Source organism: Prinia subflava, chromosome 3, assembly GCF_021018805.1.
Source record: "Prinia subflava isolate CZ2003 ecotype Zambia chromosome 3, Cam_Psub_1.2, whole genome shotgun sequence".
Classification (NCBI taxonomy): Eukaryota; Metazoa; Chordata; class Aves; order Passeriformes; family Cisticolidae; genus Prinia; species Prinia subflava.
This window is the reverse complement of record NC_086249.1, coordinates 77,481,210-77,504,525: the sequence shown is the minus strand read 5'-3', so window position 1 is coordinate 77,504,525 and position 23,316 is coordinate 77,481,210. Positions and strand designations below refer to the sequence as shown.

Here is a 23,316-nt window from a genome sequence, read left to right as displayed (position 1 = left end):
ATCTCCATGTATATCTTGATCCACTTTTGATTAGGTGACAAAATTCTGTGGTAGTTCCTCTGTGCAAAGTTTTCAATTAAATGTGTAGTGTAGTTCTTGGCAAGCTTCCAACTGCAGCACCAGTATTAACAGGAATATAATTTTGCAGTATGATTTAATGAAGTACCTAAAAACATTTACAAAACATCTTTGCACAATTATTTTGATTTCTTCAAGTATGTAAATTTTGGAAAAATAAATAATCAATGTGCTGAATTCTGAATTTGTCACATTTCTTGGATAGCTCTCACAGAAAATGAACGAGACAGCCAGTCACCGTTAAAGAATCCTTTGCTGTCAACATCAAGACCACTGGTCATTGGAAAATCAAATGGTATGTCCAGAATGGTTCTCTAATGTGAGTGCATGAGATAACCCAATTTCCACCTGTGATCCCTACCATATTATTTCTGTTCTCTGGGGTTTATTTTGAAATGTAAATTTACTTCAGTGACTTGAAAATTATTTCTCTTTTTTACATCTGCTCCAAAAAAGGTGATGCAGTAGATTACCAGAAGCAATTGAAGCAGATGCTGAAGGATCTAGCTAAAGAAAAGGACACTAAAACTGAAAAGGAATTGCCAAAAATGAGCCAGGTATGTACCTTAGAGGCTGTGTTCTGTTTTTAAAGAAGTGTACTCAAAATGAAATTATTGAATTCAACAGTTTGGCTCTCTCTCATGAAGTATTAACTTCAGCCTGAACTTGGAATCAGTCTTCAGGCACTGAGGATTGGGCTCCTCTGATCCAGGGAGCAGGTGCTTAAAAACTTTTAACTATCAAAAGAACTTCCATCCTAGCAGATGAGCATCCTACCTGCTCAGACTGGCCAGTGAATAGAATTTCAGATTCACCCTCAACTGCAGCAGAACATGCAAGCAAACAGGCTTATGCACACTGCAAAAGCCTCCTTCTCCTAAGTCTAAGAATTCCCAAGGATGCACATTTTTGTTCTGTCTTCCCATACCTTCTCTGCACCAAACCAGTAACTTCTCAGTCCACCACACCTGGAACTTGCCCTTTCTTAGGCACACACTGACTAGAACTGCAGGAAAACAGCTGAAGGCTGTCACAGTCTTACTGTCTCTCCTAATGCCAGTAGTTTTCTGTGTTGGGCTAAGGAAAGCTACTGGAGAGAAAAGGGCCCCATATTAATAAAACAAATGTAGACAGGCAAAGAAAGATGGGACTGCCCCCAGAATCCCTTCTGTGCTTGTGTTGGTACGTGAAGTTTTAAATGGGTGGCATGTACCCAGCCAGTCAGCTCTGCAGGGGCTCATGCTCTCATAAAGGCATCGTTGCACTGAGGGCTCACAACTTTCCTAACTGGGTATATGGAGACATCCTCTGTAGCCTGATAACCACCTGCAATGGGTGAGCAAGGGACAGACAGAAAGGAGCTGGGCAGGGAAGATCTCGAATTGTTAGAAGAGCTGGGAAAGAGGCAAGAGAAACAGAAGGGAAATTTGCCTGCAGGCCAGTGGATGGCTACTTTGGCTGTAACCCACTGTGTAGCAGCCACCAATATGGGGTTATCCCTTCCCTTGTATCTCACTTGCCCTTAGGTCATCTGGCAGGTCCTCATTTCCTTCATCAGGGCATCAAAATACTTCACTGTCCTCTTCTCTTTTTGATTTCAGCACAGGGTTTCCTAGCACCACTGGGGGTTGAAATCCCTTCACTAACATTTTCTTAAAAGCAGGCAGAAGTTATAAAAGAACATATAAATAAATGTACACAGCCTGCCTTTGCACTGTCATGCCCCACCTGACTCCTGCAGTGACCCTTAGCATGGCTGTTCAGGACTTTGATGCTGGTTTTTCATCCTTTACAGAGGGAGTTCATTCAGTTCTGCAAAACGTTGTACAGCATGTTTCATGAAGATCCAGAGGAGAATGATTTGTATCAAGCCATTGCCACTGTGACCACACTGTTACTTCAGATTGGAGAAGTAGGACAAAGGAGCATCAGCCTGGGGAGCGGATCAGACGAGTTCACTGAGGACGTGCAGCCCGAGGCCTCTGCTCCAGACCAGGATGCTGTTTTTACTGACACTGTGAAGACCCCTCACAAAGACTCTCAACCTTCACTTGTGACTGAAGGGGACTGGAGTGTCTCTTTTGAACATATTTTAGCCTCCCTCTTGACTGAACAATCATTAGTTAACTTCTTTGAAAAACCCTTAGAACTGAAACCAAAGCTTGAAAATGCAAAGTTAAATCAATACAGTCTCAGAACAAATGGAATGAGCTGCCTGTCACGGAGCGAACATGCAAAACCAAGCACGCAGTAGCAGCCAACATGTCAAAAATGAAATGCACTGAAATTATGCCAAAGGACATACTGTAAGACTTTCAGTTAGCAGTGGACTTTGGTATCCAATTTCTTGGTCTGTGGTTTTCAGTTTAAAAGCTTTAAAAGCTAAAAAGGGGTGTAGGTTTGTTTTGTGCCATTGACTTATTATGTTCTTGTTTTGAATGTAAAAGGAAACATCTGTCTACAGTGTGAAGACACTGAAGCCCTCTTCCGCACTGGGAGAGCAGAGGCTGGCTCCAGCTGTCTTTTTTTTTTCTTAAGCAGGGAAACACTTCTCATCTGCTGTCCACAGTTTGTTTCAGTTGCCTTTTTTTGCACTAATACTGAAAACTGTTTCAATGCTGGTAATTGAAACTATTTTAATATATTTGATTGTACTCCGATTTTTATGTCTCGCTGAAATGTTAAGTGTACATGGACATGCTTCTGATGTTGGTCTGTGAAAACATGCACTTTTCAATAAACCTGTTTTGTACAAGACTGGCATTGACAGTATTTACTGGTTTGGGGAAGCTAAGTGCCTTTGGTCCCTACTGCCTTAAAGAAACACCCTGAGGTAGCATGACCACAATTATTTCACTCATCAAAACCCTGTTTCTGTGCTGCACACTAAGCTGCTCTGGGAGAAGCCTACTCTCGGCCTAAGAGGCCAGTGGGGCACATCATCCATCCACATGAGATTACATACATGAAATATTGATCAGTTTTGGTTGAGTTTTTCTTGTTTTGTTTTTAAACAAACTTGACCTTAACTTAGAATACCTTAGAATAAAAAACAAAAAAAACACCACCATGACTCTGCCACCCACAAAGAACATTTGAATCCCCTCCTTATTCCATTCACATGTAACATAAGTCTAGTGTATCTTTAATTAGAAAGAAAATAACACTATTATGTTCAAATTCAAAGAAAGCAAGATACTTTAAAAGGCTGGTACCTGTTTAACTCAGTGCTTCACAGCTGAGAGCTTGAAGAGACTGGACAATAAAAACAGCTTAAGAATATATTTTATCTTTTTATTGTAATGAAAATTTGTTTAATTTTCATCCACATTGACTGTCTGTAGACCTGCAAAACAAGACATTTTATCAGCACCCGTTATATATATGGAAGTCTTCCCAAGAAAGCACTCCTACAGTTTCAAGGCTAGTCTGCTGATCTACTTCTGGAAGAGCAAACTATATAGACAAATATTTCTCCTAAAACAAAAACTTAGTTGCATTGACAGAATTGATTTTTCTCATGTGACCAGTACAGAGGGTTTAACCTGCCTGAGCTTTTGACATCAGAGAATGGCCTTTACATGGGAAAACAAACCTTGAAACTACCCTAGTGATTATGGCCCGTCTTTTTCAAGCTTTCAAAATTACATGATCATTTCACTTCCTTTTACTGTGGATCAGGAGCTCTGTCCCCTACAGCAGAGCTAGGTTAAGCCAGTGGTTTGACTCTTGCAGCGTGCTTTTCATCTGAATTTTGCACCACAGGAGGAGCTGTCCTACTTTCCTTTTTGTTCAGAGAAACATGGCACAGGAGATGCATGAACCCTCCTTACCTTTGAATGTTGTGACTGGTACGTAGGTAACCAGAGTGTACAACTTGTTGGGGGAATCCTCATCCTCATTGCGCTTTCTGGAGAGACGCACACGGATACGGTAAGGAACGTTCCTAAAATGAGGATGGCAGATTAATTTACAGTGAAGTATGTACTGAAAACCATGAATGCATAGTAAGGTTCTTTCTCAGCATCATACCAAGAGCAAATTCCTATACCTTAAGAGATTGTATCATTTGCCTTAGAGGAGCTTTTTAAAAATTTGTTTTGCTTGGCTTTATTAAAGTTAGCAGGTAAGATTTAACTGAACCTTGAGTAAGATAATTCATAATCCAGCAGGAGCATAAAGTCAGAAGTGCATGATCAGTCCACTACTGAGGAAATACACCATGAAGATGATCATCAAGTAAACATGATCAGCAAGCAGCTGTTACTGACAAGCAATTCTTACTACAATAGAAAACAGGGAAAACCCCAGCAATCTACCCTGAAAGCCCAAGGCCTCTGTCAAAAATCAGAGTATTGCCTATCTTTATGCCAGAAGTCGTGGAAATTCTAGTGAGCATCAAGCCTGAACCAAGGTTTTACTTATGGACACAAAACTGGTCATCATTTCTTCCTCACAAAGCCCATGGAATCATAACCAAACTGTTAAATGATTTTCTTTGTAATAGGTAAATCACAGCTTAGTGTCCTCACCTAATAATGCCCAAAATATGCTGTTGAGAGGAGGCACAAATTTTTTTCTCCACATCATTTTTCAACTAACCTGCCACCTTGAACTCAAGATTTTAGAAAACTCCTGCTCAAAGTACTTTGCTCCACAGCAAATGTGAAGGAACCTCCTCCTCCCTGCTGCAAGAACAGCCTTTTCAAGAACATACTTATTACATCAGGTGGACATAGCAATTAGACACAGGAACTGGCTTTGCTTCACTCCCTTCCTGTCAAAGTCAAAAGCATTTTTCACTATTTTATGCAGATCACTGACTATCATACCAGCCAACATGGTGATTTTAACCTCTGCTGATCCTTCCAGAGGAAGATACTTTACTTTGCATACATTATGTATTCTAACTAGTAAAAACTGCAGACTCACACTGCTAAGACAGATGTGGCATCTCCTTGCTCCACAGACTGCACCTGTACCAGTTAATACGAGGAAGTCTCGGTTTGCAGCCTCATTACAAAGCTCTGGAATTATCTAAGCTGTCTCCTGGTTCCACTGCTATTTCCTCACTCGCTATGAACTGGGCAGTTTAACAGGGAGGACAGAGAACTCCTGCCTGTAAGACCCAGTAACCCAGCCCCATCCTCCCTCTGCTTCTGAAGGAAGGCTTGGCCACACAATGCCAGGCAAAGCATTCTATGTATGTCATAGACCAGACCTGGGGATCTAATTCCCAGCAGACACAGTTTAAACCCATGAGCCTCTCTCAAAGCATCAATCCAGACCAGTTAACCTTTTATTACAATTCAAGAGGTCCCTCTCCCCACAAGAGTTCTTTTGGACCATCTTTCCGCATGTTGTATCAGCTGCTTTTGTAGCAGTGATTTTTAACAGAAGTTGTAGTTTTTGGTCCCCAAACTACTTTTTTATTTGTACTTTCAAGAAAAGATTAATGGCCCTGTTGAAAACACACCTTCTTTTGTGCAGCATTTGTTCAGCACGCTTCAAAACCTAAGCCTGTTCAGACACACTACACAAATCCCACTTAGCCTGGGATAGTAGCTATCACTAAAAGGTTTATAAAAACTGTGTGCTGCAATGGGGATCAAGGTACTACAGTATTACAATACCCCAATCCTTTTGCCTTCCCACCCTCCACCCTCAAGCCTGCATTCCTTCTTTCTTTTGCTTCATTCTTATTAAAAGTAGAAGGAAATTCTTTCAATCCCAGGGTTCACCAAAGCTTTATTACAAATATGCCAGGACAGCTGACCAGAACACAGAGGTGACAAAAAGATTAGGTTGGTGTGTACACCATAAGAAGGAAGCATTTGCAAAGAAAATGCAAATACTGCAAGAAGTATACAATTTTTTCCTAATCCTTCATGTCCTTCCTCATCCAGTAAGGAAAGTTGCAAAAACCCACCTTATTCCTTTAGCCCAGACTGCTTTGTTCAATCTGGTATCGATGCGAACGTCAGGAGTACCCATCTCCTTCATCGCGAATTTGCGGATTTCCTTGAGAGCGCGCGGTGCTCGCTTCTTGAAGCCCCTGGGACAAACAAAAAGCCATTTCTTTAACCTCAGGACACTGTCAGCACTAACCCTTGTGCAAACACACTTGTGCTCTCCAAACACACAACCCCAAAAAAGCATTGTGCTTAACACAGCTGCACTAGCCTGACTACACCTTTACCCTGGCAGGCAGATGCTAACTTTAATAGAAACCACTTGGGTAGAATAATTTCAGTACAATTTTGCAACCACAAGATCTCCTGGATCTTAAGCCTTTGCTTTAATGTCAACATGTTTGAATATCTCAGTGACACTGAGGAGATCAGAGGTGTCACAGACACTGAATAGAAGTCCAATGAGCAAAGCTGTGCAACAATAAAACAAGAAGATGACAGAACCATATCAGTACTGAAATTGACAGCAGAAGAACAAAACGGATGTTATTCTGAATATCAGCTTTTGCTGAACAGTGCCTGATGGTTACTTTCTTTCATGCTAGCAGGACTGCACCAATACCACCATCAGAACTGGGTTCTTTCCCCAGTACAGCCTGTTTCATGCCCACTACGGCCAGATTCTGCAGGACTGGGCATCCACAGGGGAAGTAAGAGCTGCTCCATGAGTGTTTAACCATATACATTATACCCACACAGTGACACAGGGCTGTGCCAGTGGTGTCTGAGGTCCCACAGCAGGTTATAGTTAGTTTATTGTGTTATATTCAGTATATTATGTGCACACTGCTGTTGATACTTTGTGCTAGAAATGGGAAGTGGGTACTCGATTGCAAGTGAGACAAGAACCAGATAAAAAGCATTTAACTCTAGCACATCATGCCCAAAAAGCAAGCTGGACAGCAGGATTATCAGCATTAACACAGAATGAAGTGCAAATCAACAGACAAGGCACCTTATTGCCATTTAAAGAGCACCACTGCCTCCCATTCTTAGCCAGCTTTGCATTGCTCCACTGCCTCATTTCTCTCCTATTCCATGGTTCACTTCAGCCACTGCACCAATTGTTTGGATTTGGACGGTGTCTTCCATGCGCTTGCAGGCACACACAGAATGCAGGGCACTGCAGTTTCCTCTGAAGCACTTCTCCACTACACAGTTTGATGAAGTTCAGCATCTGGTCAATTAAAAAGCTACTCTCACCTACACACTACAAATACCCTTTAACACAAATCGTATCCTAGTTTTCACCTCACACAATTTTGCGATAAACATGAAGCCAGTAATTTGATTACAACAGTATTTAATTTCTGAAACTTTGACAGTGGGCTGCAATTTAAGCATTTGCTTGGGAAAATATGACAACCTGTACACAGCAGTAACAATTTAAGTCCCAGAACAGTCACAATCACAGAAACAGGCTTATTCCTGAAAGCCATGTCTGGGGTTGAGCAGGTACAGAGCTGCTGCCCCGAGACACAACTGAGGCACAAGTGACCACAAACACAATGCTCTAAGGGCAGTCCTCTGCTCTTTAAAACCTACCGAACCCACTTCGCAACGCCCCTTCCCAGAAGGCCAATTTCGCTGACAAAAAGAACTTACACGCCATGGATGCGCTTGTGAATGTTGATGGTGTATTCCCGAGTTACTACTTCGTTGATGGCAGAGCGCCCCTTCTTCTTCTCGCCGCCTTTCTTCGCGGGAGCCATCTCAGCGACGCTAAAAGGCACCGAGCGCACGTCAAACGCAGACCTCGCACCTTCCCCGTCCCCTTCCCTCCCGCCGCCCCAGCCCATCACGAACCCACAACTCTCACACTCAGACACTTAAACCCAAGCCTCATTAACCCCCGGGTCGCACCAGTCGCAGGCTACACGCAGCAACTTTCCAGCATCACAGATGCTTTACTTCCATCTCCCTGAGAAAAGCAGGAACCACATCCGAGACTCTTCGACCATTAACAGCGGCCTCCTGGCCAGCCCCAGGCCCGCTCCCTCTGCAAGGCCAGCCAGGAGCGCAGCTCAGCCCGTCCCGGAATGAACACGACGGGGCAGGACCGGCTCCTCCCGGGGGCAACACCACGGCCCTATCCCCATCCCATGAGTCCCGCAGGCCTCCCGGGCCTGGGGACGGCAGCAGAGGGCCCCATTCCCGCCGAACGCGGACGCGCCGGGAGATCCCAGCCGGTGCCCGCCTTGCCGGACCGCCCCCCACGCCGGGCCGGGCCGCGCTGCCGCCGCGCCGCGGTCCCTGCGGGGCGGATGGAGGCGGATGGTGCGGGACGGGCCCGGAGCACACTCACCCTGCCCGGGCACCGGCCGGAAAGGAGCGCGCGGGGCACGCTGGGAAACAGGAGCCCTTCCGGGACGGGCTGCGACGCGACTGCGCCGGCGGCGGGCGGGGCTGGGCGGGGGCGGCGTGGGGGGGGTACCGGGGCGGGGCTGTGTGGGGCGGTGTCCGTGTGCGCCCGGTGTCCGTGTGCGCGCGGGCTGTTCTTTGGGGCGGTGTCAGTGTGTGCCCGGGCCGGGGCTATTCTTTGGGGCGGTGTCAGTGTGTGCCCGGGCCGGGGCTGTTCTTTGGGGCGGTGTCAGTGTGTGCCCGGGTCGGGGGTGTTCTTTGGGGCGGTGTCAGTGTGTGCCCGGGCCGGGGCTGTTCTTTGGGGCGGTGTCAGTGTGTGCCCGGGGGTGTTCTTTGGGGCGGTGTCAGTGTGTGCCCGGGTCGGGGGTGTTCTTTGGGGCGGTGTCAGTGTGTGCCCGGGCCGGGGGTGTTCTTTGGGGCGGTGTCAGTGTGTGCCCGGGTCGGGGGTGTTCTTTGGGGCGGTGTCAGTGTGTGCCCGGGTCGGGGGTGTTCTTTGGGGCGGTGTCAGTGTGTGCCTGGGCCGGGGGTGTTCTTTGTGGCGGTGTCAGTGTGTGCCCGGGGGTGTTCGGTGCCTGCCTGCCCACTTCCTCTGTAGGGTCTCTCCCTTTTCCTTGGAGTGGCGTGTGTGGAACTTGGCGCAGTGGTGCTTCCAGCAATCATTTTTCCCTTTGCAGATCTGGAGCTCTTGTTCCCGAGACAGAACCGAGACATCCCGGCATGGGGCAGTAGCCTGATGTAATCACCCCCCTGCCCGGAAAACTGACCCAAGCTGAGGGATTATGCTGGAACAAGCTGGGTTTGGGCTATAATGAACTAGAACAGCCCAGCTCTGTGAGGCGGACCGGCGTTGCCTTGTGCATGCAACAGAGAACGAGGACAATAATCCCAAACCGGAATGTGTGTATCGGGAAGAGTGTGAAAAACTAGGTCTTGATGTAAATCTGCTCTTGTGAGCTGTCTGTATCCTTCCAAATAACGTATTAAACCAGCTTAGAAGGCAACCCCACATTATTTACAGCACCTCCCTGTTAACATTTTACACTGCCACCAGTTTTAGAAAGTTAAGAAGTGCTTGCTCCGAGGCTGAGTTTGGTTTGGATGTAACATTGGCAACTGAGAGAGATGTATGTTTATAATCTGAGAGTAGAATAGATTTTTAAAGGAATTTTTCCTTCCTGTGTCTCCTGTCATAGTAGTTTGAGATCCATCAGCTGCTGCTTCCACAGGATTTATTTCCCCTGAGGTGCTTGTATTCCCTCATTACCTGTTCCTACATGAATTTAGGGCTTACGGATTAGTCCCCTCCTTTCCCAGTAGTGGCTGGGATTTATGCAGTTAGCCTCTAGCTTAGCTAGCTGGCCTTTGCTTAGGTTTGTCTGTAGTTAATGGAAAGAGAAAGGTTCCTTCAGACATTAGGTGAAACTTTCACATCTAACTTTCTAATCTTCATCTGGTGGGGTCACTCTTGCTTCACTGAATACAAGCATTTAAAGGGATGAGCAGGCTAATTCACCCCGGTAACTAAAGTTAGGAGTAAAAATACTTTCTTAGAGACACAATTCCCACCTCCTCTCTCAGTGAGGGATTGCATGGACTGAAATACACATGCACCCATCAGCGCTACCACCCAGTCTTGCAGTTGAAGCATTGGGGTAATTTTGTCAATGGATTTTCTTTAGGAGGTGTTTAGCTTTTTCAAAACTCAGGGCAAATTAGCTTTTTTTTGTTTCCATGAAAGCTTACTTCCACAATTTCCAGCTCCTAGCCCAGTTATCTCTGTTGTCCCCCTATGGCATAGAAACCAGAACACATAGGTTCTGCTGATGTGATTCTTGGTACTCCAGGGAGGAAAGGCCCTTGAGTGCCCTTTGTGCACTTTGTGAACCTAATGCTGGCACCAGTGGTTGCAAGCTGCCCTGAGGGCCATCCCCTTTCAGTCTTACTGAGGGGAATGAAGACATTCCAGTGCTCAGTTACCTGCCTCAATCTGTGCTGGAGGTTCTCCCTGTCTGCAGAGGGAAAGCAGCCTTGGCTGCTCCATCCTGTATTCAATTTGAATTTAACATGAAAAGGGGTCTGCACAAGGATGCTAAAGTGGAAACCAGACTGTCTACAGGGCGAGTATTCCAGAACCCAGTACCCCAAAACTCAGGACAGCAATGTCTTAAAACACTGAAGCTGGACATGGGTCAAAGCTCTTGGCATATGCCGAGTCAAACCGTTCTTTAAACCATCTATTTTGTGCTAATATAAAACTCTTTGGTTGGAAGTACAAAGCTGCCTGAGGTCTTTAAAGGTGCTTCAAGTTTTAAAGGTACTTTAAACGCGCTGTCTTCGCTTGCAGCTAATATAAGTTCCTGAGCTTTCATTCTCAGTGTCTATGCCATGACAAAAACTACAAGGGATAAAACTTAGTTTTGCTAACTGGGTGCCGAACACCATTCAAGTCTGTGGCTAAGATTAAAAGTCTAAAGTGAATCACATAGTTCAACAGTCACAGGAAAATGTGTGCAAGTCCTGCAATAAAGCCTTTTGGCTATTTTATTTTATTCTACAAATAAAGACAACTGTCCATCATTAAATGGAAAAAAATAATAGTTTGAGTTGTATATAGCATGAAACAGTAGTTCCCTTCACAAAAACATTTCTAATTCATTAGTTTATTACAAAATACCCACTCACAAAAAAGCACAAGCACAATCTTTATACTTGTGAAATGAGTTGATATTTCATATACAAAATAATTTCCACATAATTCCATATGATTTTATTTTATATAGAAATAGGTCATTATTACAACAGCTGTACAATACACTACTTTTTATTTAATAATTACATAAAATCTTTCTTAGAAACATATCAACGGAAAACATACAAAAAAAGCGAAAAGTGCATTTTCTTTTTTCTTTTCCTCCAAAGGAAAATTTAATCCTAAATGTTATAATGAAAGAGATATGTAATAGTCTGCAGCATCCCGAGTCAGTGGGCCAAAACACAGTGCATATTTCTCAGAGACTTGGAGTGGGTGAGTTTAGGTTGAAGAAGGCTTCATGTTGTACTACTGGAGAGTTGCATGATTGTGCTTACAATTTGAGTTCTCCTTTGCAATCACAATTCATGTGGGAAGCGGTCCAGTGTGGGTTGTGGGTTTGTTTTTTTGGTTGGTTGGTTTTTAGTAATGAAGAACAGTTAGGGTAAGCTGCATAATACTTTTCAGATTCTAAATCAAGGGTTATGAGCTGTAGACCATCTTCACCAATGGCTGGGCTTTTTCCTCCATTGGATGTGCTAATTTGGCCACAAGAATAAAGAAACAAACTTCTCTTTACAGAAAGTGCCTAGGTTTTGTCATCTGTGCAGTTGTGCAAAATAATAACAATAATCATAATAAAAATAATCTCTTGTTCTCTCCTCGATAGACCTTTGACGCAGTGCTTTTCATACACAAAAGAAGAACTGAAACAGTGAAGGCCAAGTACCTCATGAGTCTGTCGACAGTCTTTTGGAATTGCCAGATGGCTTCCAGAGTGACATGCCGGGATTGAATGCCTCTTCCCATGCTCCCAGTGGTGATGGAGGCCGCACAGGATTTTTTGACTCCTTTTTATTTTGCTCTGTCAGTACATCCTGTGCTCACGACACAGTGCAAATGGAAGCCAGCGTGCCGTGAATGCACTGTCTGTGGCAGTCTGCACTCTGGGCCTACTTCTGTCATAGAGCTGGGAGAGAAATGCTTGTGCAAAAGCCAGAACAGTAAGTACAAAGTCATTCTCTTCTGCCCCATGTGCCCATTGGTTAAAGCTAATCGTGCATTGATTGTGCTGGTGGGACTCTTATCGCAGAGGCTGTGGTAAATTTGATGATTCTGACAAACTATTCCTTCTTCTTGATGTTAGTTGTTGCTGTTGCTGCTGCTGCTGTGTCTGATGATACCCCATATTTCCTTGCTGTGGTGAGTAAGATGGCAGGAGCAAAGAATCGGGTTGTTCATTGTGCAAAGAACTTGGTGTTTGCACCTACAGATAAAATAAAATTTATTGTGGTGTTTGATTCTTTCATGTGTTAATGTCCTCAGGTTACAGGATGCTTAAAAATGCTACTATGTTTACTGGCTTTTATTTCTGGAGCTGTTTGGCATGAGGTTAGCTTAACTAATGCTAGAAGGAATGGACATAAATTGCAACAAAGAACATTCCAATTAAGCACTGAGAAGGTTTTCTCATAGGAAAGCACTTCCTGGGATTTGCAGGTTATCCTGAAAAGCCTGTTTGGGAACTGCGTGGGTGAACATGTCAGAAATGACACGGATGGATGGCAGAAATAAAACGGGATCCTAATGCTCCTCCTGCTGTCCCTTCTAACCCTTCCTTTTCCTGAGCTTACAGCTAGGCAGTGTTGATGTGAATTTTGCAGATGTTTTATTGGAAACAGTATCTGCCAGACTTTCTTTCATTAATTCTCAGCTACGATAAGGATTTCACTTCAATAACAAGAGTTTAATCATTTGAGGTTGGTTATACTCTTTCAGTGATGCCAGTGGATATGTGACAAGGTTTTATAGACTCAGTTCAGCTCCTGTTGAACTAATACAGAGACACCTCATTTCCCCCCTTTACTTTAGTATGTGTTGAATTAGGTCAAAAAATAAGTACTTTTACATCTTCAAATCACCTGGTTCTTCCAGGCAACACGCTCTACTTTATCTTCTTTGCCTTGTGGAGTTGATAAAATATGTTAGTTTCCTGAAGGGATCCAGATCTCTGATCCAGATCTATTTTATGTTGATGCTGGTAATTAAAAATCATCTTTTGACTTGTAAACTAAGCAAATTTTATACTGAATAAAGAGTACAGAACAAATCCTAAGGCATTGATTTTCTCCAGCTGGAAATAAACTCTGAATATATCCAAGATAATCTGATAATGCTTTCAATGTTCAGAATTAATAATTTCCTTTAAAATATTCTGACTGTTCCCACTGCTCCCTTGCTGTACCAGCCACTGTAGCAGTGTGTCACACATCAGAAGTCAGAATCAGAATCTCTTTAATGGTCATCCCTGCCAGGATCAGGCTCCAGCAGAAACCTGGGGCCCCCTTTGCACAGCCCACTCACCTTGTTACTCAGTGTGCACACTTTCTATATCATCCTCTTTGTCCTACCTGCAGGTAGCGTTGTTGCTGATGCTGTTGGTGCTGGAGTTGCATAGGTGGCAAAGAGGATGGCTGAGAAGGAGGGGTAGTGGTGAACCCTTGGTTTAACACTGCTTGTCCCATCAGTATGATTGGAGAGCTGCTGCTGGAAGTCTGCACTTCCAAACTTTGAAACATTTGTTGGGTTTGAGAATACCTATGGAAGAAAGCAGCAAAACAATCAAGAACAAAGTGCTGGAAACAAAGGTCTTCTCTTAGAATAGGGATGGCAATCCCTAGTCTTCCTAAATCATAGAATCACAATCCTGTGGGTTGGAAAGGACCTTAAAGACTGTCTAGTGCCAACCTACTTCCCATGGGCAGGGATGTCTTCCACTAGACCAGGTTTCTCAGAGCTCCATCCACCAATCAGGCTTTGAACACTGTCAGGGATTGGGCATTCACCACTTCTCTGGGCAACCTGTTTCTGTGCCTCACCACTATCACGGTAACAAATTTTTCCCTAGCATCTAATCTCAACCTGCCCCCTTTCAGTTTAAATTCACTACCTTTTGTCCTATCCCTATACACCCTTCTAAACAGTCCCTCCCCTTCTCTCTTGTAGCCCCTTTTAGACAGTGGAAGGCTGCTGTAAGGTCTCCTTGGGCCTTCTACAGCTGAAACCCCCCAAATAATTCCCAATGAATGATTCCTGTGCATGGGACCTGCTAATATGAACATCAGCACTACTGGCAGCACTGCTTTCCCTTACTCTGTGCATGAGCTGGACTTGGAGGGAAGAATGCATCTCACCTCAAAATCCAGATCACATTTTAGATTCATTAAAAATTCTGGTTTAAGCACATCTTGTCTTCAGCAACAGTATTCACATCCCAGGCTCATTAAACCAAATGGCCTTCGATTCTGTTTTAATGTGCTGAGCCCTGAACTGCAGCAAGAGAGAAACAAATGCACCTCCTGTCCTGCTGCCTGTGCTCCCCTGTGGCTGCCTGGGGGTGGTGATCTGCAAAAACATGGCTAGGCTTGATTACTTCTTAAGCTGCTCATACACATATTGCCACGTAGGATGAGCAGTTCCCATCACCATGAGCCCCACTCTAGGAACAGAAGAAGGCTCTAGAAATCCTCTGGAACGAGACATGGGACAGAACCAAAATACTCATCTCCTCTTGCCATTCTGCTTTTGCAAAGCAAAACTTAAATTATGTGTTGTTTTGTGGAAGGCTGTGGGCAAAACCACAATGGAACTATTGCCAGCCCAGTCTAATTCTGTTTATCCTGCAAAGGGTGATGAGATCATAGTGTGACTTGTGTTCACTCAACAGCTGTTGAACATTAGGGTTTAGTCAGAAATGCTTCAGTCTGGGAACTTGTATGAGGATGTGAGCTCCTATAAAAGGGTCCCACGAGTCAGGAAGTCTGTATGAACTGGGGGATGCATCTTTGCAAGTAAGGCCTCTTTTATTCAGAGGCTAAAAAGCAGAGCTACAATATTTACATTTGACAAATTAACTCAAGGCAATCTGAAACAATGATAATGATGTTTTAAAAAAGAAATACTGAATACCTCAATTCCTGAAATAACATCAGAAGAATACGGTTTTGTAAAAAGAATTATTTTTAAAGAAATGATGTGCAAACAGTTGCTTATTATTTTAGCAGCTCACAATTAAGTACAGTGACAACAAACAAACAGCTTAAAAAAGGGGTATATTTTTACCAGTGTGTTCTGCTTCCTTCATCTAAGTTTTGAGGAGGCAAAACAACTGAGTTGAGGCTTTCTTGGCACCAATCATTTAACTGAGCCAGTGCTGACTTTCTTACATTTACCTTGGTGGGTCAGAAGTTCTAATGCTGAGGCAGGCAGCATGTGAGGGACAAAAATTCGCCCAGCCACAGCTTGTTAAAACGCCACTGGAACTTTGTGTTTCTCTCTGTCATTCTTCCTGATATAACCAGGCAGGCTAAGGCTGACCCTGATGCTGAAGGCAGGCTCAGCACAGTAACACACTCCCAATATTTATAACTACTTCATCATCTTACAAAAGGAGGCTACTTCCCCTCAAAAGCAGCTTTGATGTTTTATCTTTTACAAGGCACGTACTTGGCCTGGGATCCCGCCATGCTGAGGTCTGAAGGGTGTCTTGCATTACAGGACCCAGGCATCATGGGCTGAATAGGCTGGCTAAGCAACAATCTGGCACATGAGGAAAAAAAAAAAAGTGACTGCTGGAAGAGAAGGACCATACAAACGGCACACTGAGCAAAGAGAAACAGCATTTTCAGAGGCACGGACCAGGCTGGGCGTGAGGAGGTCTGACCCTGCTGCTGGCTGTGGCGGGCGCGTCCTGGCACTGCGAGGCGGAGGCTGGGGCAGCGCCTGCCCTCCGGGGCCATCTGAGTGCCCAGATGGCATACACCCCAGCCCTAATAAATCGCATTTTTACTATTATTATCTGCTAAGTATATGGATGCTGTAATATTTTACAACTCCGGTTAAATTCACCTTGTGCTCTTCAAAGCCAGCAGCAAGGTTTCAGTTTTCATAACGCTACGGGGTCAGACAGCTACACTTCGGGAATCTTAACCCAGCCGTGCACGACTGCGGCGGCGATGGCCGGTGTGCGCCGCGGTCGCCGTTCCCGCCGGGCAGAGCCGTGGGGAAGCGCAGCCCCCCGAGCGCGGCCGTACCTGAGCTGCTGGTCGTGGCTGCAGCCCGCTGGCGCGGGCGTGCCGCCGCGGGACGCGCCGCCAGGGGGCGCCGCCGCGCCGCCGCCGCCTGAGGCGAAGGGCGCGGGCCGGGGCGGGGCGCGGCCGCCGCCCGGCGCCAGCTCCGCGCTCCGCGCCGCCTTCGGGCCCTGCAAGACGAGAGGAGAGAGCGGGGAGACGGCCCGACTCCGGCACCTGCGTCTGCCGGTGTCGCCACGGGCTGCTGTCACCACACGCGAAACGACGGTCATGCCCGCGGCTGCCCCGGGGCTGCTCCTGCCGGCCGGCAAGGCCGGCGCTGCCCAAACGACCCCCATGAAGGCAGGAGCAAAGTTAAGCGTGAGGAGCTGCCGCCAAGCCCCATGATAGGAAGAGGTGAAGAAAAAAATGTGGTGTGGGTTTTTTTGGGTTTTTTGTTTGTTTGTTTGTTCGTTTTTTCTGTTTCACAGAATCACAGATCGGGTCAGGTTGGAAGGGACCACAGTGGGACATCTGGTCCAACCTCCCTGCCCAAGCAGGGTCATCCCAGAGCACATGGGCAGGATCGTGTCAGACGGTTCTTGAGAATCTCCAGAGAGGGAGACTCCACAGCCTCTCGGGGCAACCTGTTCCAGTGCTCGGTCAGTCACACAGTGACAAAGAAGTTCTTCCTTATATTCTGGTAGAACTTCTTGTGCATCAGTGTCTGCCCCCTGCCCCTTGTCTTGTATTTGTTATATAGATACAGGCACTACTTTAATAGAGTCATTATAACACAGGTATGTAGGAGGTGAAAAGCTACAGCTGGGGACTCTGAAGACAATCATGCAAACATGCTTGCCACACAATCAGGAAGCAGAAACAGGAGCTCAGTTTTCTGTGAAGGGAGGTACAACAGGTGAGTGGAAGAGCAAACACTGGAAATGCTGAGAAACTAGCAGTATGAACAAAAAACACAGTGCCAAACCTAATAGCTTTCACAGATCTCAGTTACCGCTCAGGCTGAACTTTATTTTGCTGTGCAGGAACCTGTTAATATTCACAGCCTAAGAGTCTCAAATGAATCTCAATGTATTCTGTATGCCACCACAGCAGACAGGCATTGTTGTGTTGGTGGTGTCCAACTGGGCTTAGGGAATAAGTATTCTGAGAGGTCTCACTATTTCAAGGTTGCATTGGATGAGTTAGGTTTCTTTCAGGACCACCTGAAGAGCAGTAAGTCACCTACATACTTTGCATGCCCCCCTGCTCCATTTTCAAGCTGAAACAGCTGCTCAAGCAACCCTCCTGGCTGAGAGCTTAAAAAAGGCTTTAAAGTAAGGTAAACATAGGAAAACCCTTTTTATGGGCTGCCCTTATACAGAAGAATAAGAAAGGGAAGGCAAAGGCACACTTGCAGGACTGATGTGATTTTACTTGCTTGCTTAATAACAGCTCAGCATCTCCTTTCCATCTAAATGCTTCCCTGTTCAAAGAAATGGTTACCTGGCTTGGTATCACACTTGCTTCTCTCAGTGACTGCTGGTTCGTTGTTTGTGAAGATGTGATTTGCCCTTGAAGTTGAGGACTGGGGACAAGCTGCTGCTGAGACACGGCCCCTGACCTCTGCTGTAGCTGTTGTGGGTCCAGCTGCTGAGTATTGCTAAAGCTCAGGGATGCTGTTGGCTGCTGTAAGATCATCTGGAAAAGAAGAGGGGAGGATTTGTTTACATAGCCCAGATGTCTTGAATAATGAATGTGACAGAAGTAAATCCAAACATATATTCTAAAATACAGTTACCACATTTCTGGATTCATAACACATTTATTGTTAGTTGGAAATCACCTATTATTCTTACATTAACAGCTCTAGTTTCTTGGTTTCTTGTTCTGCAAAGGCACCCATTACTTGGGAAATGTGTCTTGAAGATGCAAGTCCTCTCTCCATGGGGCGGGCACAGCCCTCTAAAGAGCAGTTCCCAGTACATTCACTGTGTTCTGGGGCATCCTGACCAAAGAGAAGAGACTAACTCTCTGTCTTTTCAGTCCTTTTATTTCTCCTTTCAACAAAAATCCACCTGCCTTTCAGACAGAGCTGTCTTTGAATTTGTCTCTGGAAATTCAACATTTTACACCCAGCTGAGTTGTTGAATGTTTTTAATGAGGCCAGAGTCAGGCCAGAGCTCTCCAAGCTGAATGGCCATGTCCTTATCATTGGCAGGATGTGTAAACAGACAGTCGCTGTCATTTATCTGATTTCCCATCAGGTAACTGTCACCTGGTTTTCTTCCTAACTGTGCCATGCATTTGACTAGTGCAAAAGAGCTAGCAGCTCCTCTCTTAAGTGTTTCTGTAAATGATGTCCTCTCTGCTTTTGCATTTCAAGATGAGGCTTTCTTCTTTAAAAGTTATAGGACTTGGGAATTTTTGCTTTTCTAGGGGCTATTTCTTTTATTATAGCTGTAAAGAGAGAAAAGTAATCTTTTAAAACCATGCATTATTAATGCTACAAGCTCTCTTTGCAATATTTCAGACCTAGCCTTTCTGCCACCAAGGACTGTATGGAGATACACATCCCACACAGTTGACGTAATTTTTGGATCTGATTCTGATTCCACACCACTGCTACATGTGTGGAAGTCCATTAATTTAAGTGGAGCTACTTAAGTTTTAAATGAAATCAGAATCACAATTATTCATCCATCAGTCTCATGCCTAGCAGTACATCTGAGGTACGCCCAGTAATTAGTACACCTTTGTGCAGCTTATTGCTATATTAACAATTCCCTAAACTATCATGTCCCCTCTAATTTTTCCTGGAAAAAGCCTATACCTTTCTCCAAAGGCCCAGCATAACATATTGCTTTTCTTTGCAAAAGTATGGCTTGATCCATCACGTTTGTACTTACTTATCTAGCTTTAAAAACACAGCTTATTGAAATGTGATAAATTTTTAATTGATTTCTGTGTGCCAAGATTTTACCCAGGAAAAAAGGTACAGAAAAATCTTACATTAATCATCTGGGAGAGGGGGGCAATTAGGGAAAAGCAACAGCTTGTTTCAGGTACTGTAGGCTAACCACATTTCAGAGATGTCTGATAGGGATAAATGGGTCAAGTGACAGGGCTGGGGCTGCTGCTTGCAGCAGGCCTGAAACTAGCTCTAAGTGTTCTCTTTTAAAAACACTGCTCACTGAGTTTGGAGCCATTACATATCAGAAAGACAGATGGTCTCACAACTTCTGCCAAGTAAATAGGTCTTATTATGAATAAATCAAAGACAAATATAATGAAAATTCATTTTCTTGTTTATTTTCTGTACATAGAAGCTAAGGTTTGGATATGTTTAGTACATGAACTCACTTGATTAGCCCTAGCAGTGCAAAAGGTCAAAAACTGATATAAAATTTGATATAAAATTCAGAACAGGTGAAGCAAATGGTGTATTGTCAAAAAAGTGATGGGGAGGGAATGTGAACCCCTGGTACTGGACAGATCACTGCAAATTAAGACCTTTAGGAGGATTAGCTTAGTGTCCTCCTTGTACGTGGCACACGGCACTGGAGAAATGCTCAGTTCACCCAATGCAAATTCAACATCTATCAAGGCGAATGTCGGGCAGGGTATGAACTCGCAGCAGACTACTTATATGGCAGGGACCTCTCTGTGTGCTTACCTCACTTCTAGATGAAGGCCAAGGAGCTGATCCTCCAAAGAAAGCAGAGTAACCTACTTTGCAACTACCAAAGTGTGCCACTGGGTAGGAACGTGCAGTTAATGGTTGGCAGCTAACACACCATATATTTAGAACCAAGTTTATCCCAGTAGGCCAATTTCATATGTTCGTACCCAGAGAGGGCTCTGAGTGTTTCATACCTGGGGACCCTCTATTGCCATTATAATGGTGAAAGCAGCATTGTTACCCTCTAGACATAAATGACCCGGGAAAAACAAGCTCAGAGAAGGAAGCAATGGTGGCTGTGTCCCTGAAGAACTGAAGACTCAAGATGCCTTATCAAAACAAGAGTTAACCTGATAGAGGATTGAAGCATGGAATTTCCACCTGCTAATTAAACCTAAAAGCTTAATTTGTACAAAACTTAATGGTGATTTTTCATAATGTGCCTCTTTTGTGATAGTCCTGCCTGAATTCCCCCCAAACACTGAAATACAGCAGCTTTAAATAACAAGAGAAACCTTTTCATAAAAAATAAAATCTTTCCCTAAGTAGATAAATTAGCAGCCTCCTAACTGTATTGCTGCTAATGACATGTCTTGTTGGTGATTTTGTGGACTGCAAGGTCAGTGAAGCATCTTACAAACATTTTTTAATTGGCCAGATTGTTAACATACACAGCAAAACAGCGAGGGAGAGGAGGGACCCTCTGACACTGCTGGCCCCTCACTGCAAGATAGATGGGTCCTACAGCTAATGGCTGCATCACACTGACAAGGTATCCTGGGGAAAACATCTCTTTGACTCTACCTGTCCTTTGGATAATCAGGAGATTGTAGCTTTTGGGCTCACCATTACAGGCATCAAGACTCTTTCTTTATGTAAAATATATAAAGATGAGAAGCACAACACTGGGATGCTGAGATTCATTGCGTTTGAAGAGAGCCTGTTTTGCAAATGATGGGTGGCTGTGGATGGTCTTGATTGTACGTCCTGCAAGCTGGTCAGGCTCAGCCTTTCTGCCTTCCTGTGCACCTGTGAATTAGACTGTTCAAACTGGAGCAGATACAACATCCTTCTGACTTCTGAGGTTACTCTTTCTGCTCTTGCCCTTCATTGATGGGAAAAGCAGTAACAGAGATTAATGGGGTTTTGAACATTTCCATTCAAGGCCTGTAATCCTCCTGATAGTTTCATCTTTCTCTGCATGAGGCTCCTGCAAACAGTTTCTAATGCAGACTACTGTGCTCAACATCTGTCTGTCTGGGAAAGGATTTCTTGGTGGACTGCTGTACTCAGTTTTGAAGATCTCTGAAGGAACTGAAAATCGAGCTTAATTCTCCATGAAGACACCTGTATACGTCTGTGTGGAAGGGAGTGAACCAGTGGGGAAGATATGCTAATAAATCAGCTAAGAAGGGAAAAGCAGGGAACACTTCTCCCTTTTCAGACAGCCTACATCACTCCCCCACACTTACAGCTCTATTACGCAGTGTATTAAAGACACCAGAAATGTGCTTGATAGTAGCCTGTTTGTTACTATGCCTTTTAGCTTTGATAGTAGACACAGATCAATGTCTGCATCTGAATGATGAAATCTGCAGCACAGCACGTGGTTGGATTTCTGATTTTACTCCTTGCTGCTTGTGAGTCACAAAAGAGCTGCATGGAAAAGTGTGAGGCTTTCTTTCAAATGGCCCCTAGCCGAGTAAGACAAAATTAATTCCTCATCTCAATCTATCCCTGCAACAGCACAGTAATTTCTTTGTGTGTTTTTTGTTGTTTTACCTAGGGAAAGTGAGAGAAGAAAAAGGCTCTGGCCAGAAGTCAGTGTGACCATACATCTCATCACCCTGTTTGGCTGCTCTGAGGAGACCAAAAAGCACACAAAGTACCAAGCATGTATTTTCCATCCAGCATTGCTGGATGATCCCCATCCAGCATTGCCATTTCAGGCAAATATGCGGCCCCCTGCATTTCCAAACTCTTTCCATTCTCCCTGCCTCTTAGTTCTGCATCTGCAATAAGCTGGGAAATGCTGTATTAACAATTAATATTGCTACATTAACAAATCTAGGCACTGATACCAGAGAACTTGTAATGGTCTGAAAACACTTGGTCCAACCTGGTGCAGTCATCATGGGAGAGGGCATCACCCAAATGGAGCTACTCAGAGCTACAAACTGGTACGAGGTGGGCAGTACAGAACAAACCCCCATCTACCCTTTGGGCCTCTGCCTGAGCTCTCTCTGAGTGTATCCGAGAATCTATTCCATGGTCTTTGTGTGTTAAATGCATCCTAATGCATATAGAAGACAGCTTTCTAAAAATAAACTCTGTTTCCTGCATATACGAATGTGCTCTAAATTCTATTTTTGCCTGAATGAAAAAAAAAAACGAGCACGTATGATTATTGAAGATGTCACCAGGAGAGAGTAATGGTTGTCACCCAATCAAAAAGAGAGGAAGTGAGATATATCACATCTTGATATTCATAATAACAATAATATCTTTCAGACATATGACATGATTCTGAACTGAACACTTGTTAATTGCAGAGAGATTTTCTCTTCTCATTAATCAAAGTCAGTGGAGAACCAATAGAAAAAACACACTGAAACTAAACCTGGTCTCCCTATGTGATTGTATGGCATCAGGAACAAGGAGTCCCAGGATTGGAACCTACAGTTCCTGTGTTGTCTTACAGCAGTGCACATGCAGCAACTTAGGTGGCAAAGTTTCTAATTTGGCTTCACTGATCCCTTAATTACCTAAACATATAATCCCAATTTGTTAATGTGTGAAACTGCATTTCCCAGATGCTGATGATAGCTGAGAGTCTATTTCTGTGTGGAAGTTGTAACCAAAATTCTCACTGACTTCAGTAGGTCCCATGTTTTCATGCTGTTTGTAAAATACTCTTCGAGATGTTTGTTTCCTTGACAGAGCTTGTCTTCTAAAATCATCTTGTTAGTATAATACTCACCAAGTCCCCAGTGCCACATGACTAGCAAGGATCATTAAACCTGGCATTTATAGTTAAGTTATGATCAACATTCAGAAAAAATCCATAAAACTGGATGATTTGTCCATTTGTTGTTAAAGGAAACCCGTGATCTACTGAACTGCACTTGCTAATATATCTGAGGTTTGGTAGACGTAAGGGGTACAAAGCACACACTGTACTAGAGAATTCTACCTCTGTAGGAGGTATCAAAGGCAGAAGCAGAGCAGGCTCAGTCAGCTTCACCCCAAAGGCTTAAGCCTGTCCAGTGAAGAACAAATTCAGATACCTCCCACATGTGAACAAATGAACACCAGCAGAATTTCAGGGATTATTATGTGATAAGGAAGTCTGAACTTCAGCATTCTTTCTCCTACAGCTGCTCAGTCTGAAGACTTGGTAGATAA

General features: G+C 44.3%; 3 protein-coding genes across 7 annotated transcripts in view; 1 reads left to right on the top strand and 2 right to left on the bottom strand.

Annotated features, from left to right (window-relative positions):
• Positions 1-2,835, top strand: part of TBC1D8 (TBC1 domain family member 8) — a 47,870-nt gene extending 45,035 nt beyond the window's left edge. For both annotated transcript variants that reach the window (XM_063392596.1, XM_063392595.1), the window contains exons 18-20: positions 284-373; positions 535-635; positions 1,874-2,835. In XM_063392596.1, coding sequence (XP_063248666.1) covers positions 284-373; positions 535-635; positions 1,874-2,332 — 650 coding nt within the window. In that variant the 3' untranslated portion in view covers positions 2,333-2,835. The remainder of the gene's footprint in view (positions 1-283; positions 374-534; positions 636-1,873) is intronic.
• A 516-nt stretch (positions 2,836-3,351) lies between these two features.
• RPL31 (ribosomal protein L31) lies at positions 3,352-8,460 on the bottom strand. Its single transcript, XM_063392597.1, has 5 exons — positions 8,356-8,460; positions 7,656-7,772; positions 6,008-6,133; positions 3,912-4,024; positions 3,352-3,424 (listed from the first exon to the last, which is right to left on the bottom strand). Exons 2-5 carry the CDS (start codon positions 7,760-7,762, stop codon positions 3,393-3,395), a joined length of 378 nt encoding a protein of 125 aa, XP_063248667.1. The 5' UTR covers positions 7,763-7,772; positions 8,356-8,460; the 3' UTR covers positions 3,352-3,392.
• A 2,695-nt stretch (positions 8,461-11,155) lies between these two features.
• The window catches only part of NPAS2 (neuronal PAS domain protein 2), a 105,915-nt gene continuing 93,754 nt past the window's right edge, over positions 11,156-23,316 (bottom strand). For all 4 annotated transcript variants that reach the window (XM_063392591.1, XM_063392592.1, XM_063392593.1 and 1 more), the window contains 5 exons: positions 17,736-17,930; positions 16,254-16,420; positions 15,667-15,759; positions 13,572-13,758; positions 11,156-12,427 (listed from right to left, as the gene is read on the bottom strand). In XM_063392591.1, the coding sequence (XP_063248661.1) occupies positions 12,245-12,427; positions 13,572-13,758; positions 15,667-15,759; positions 16,254-16,420; positions 17,736-17,930 (825 nt within the window). In that variant the 3' untranslated portion in view covers positions 11,156-12,244. The remainder of the gene's footprint in view (positions 12,428-13,571; positions 13,759-15,666; positions 15,760-16,253; positions 16,421-17,735; positions 17,931-23,316) is intronic.

Coding starts and splice junctions, on each gene's coding strand:
- RPL31 (XM_063392597.1), bottom strand. CDS start 7,762: ATGGCTCCCGCGAAGAAAGGCGGCGAGAAGAAGAAGGGGCGCTCTGCC. Junction 6,134..7,655: donor CACAAGCGCATCCATGGCGT/GTAAGTTCTTTT, acceptor TGTTTGTCCCAG/GGGCTTCAAGAAGCGAGCAC. Junction 3,425..3,911: donor ACCAGTCACAACATTCAAAG/GTAAGGAGGGTT, acceptor CTTGTTTTGCAG/GTCTACAGACAGTCAATGTG.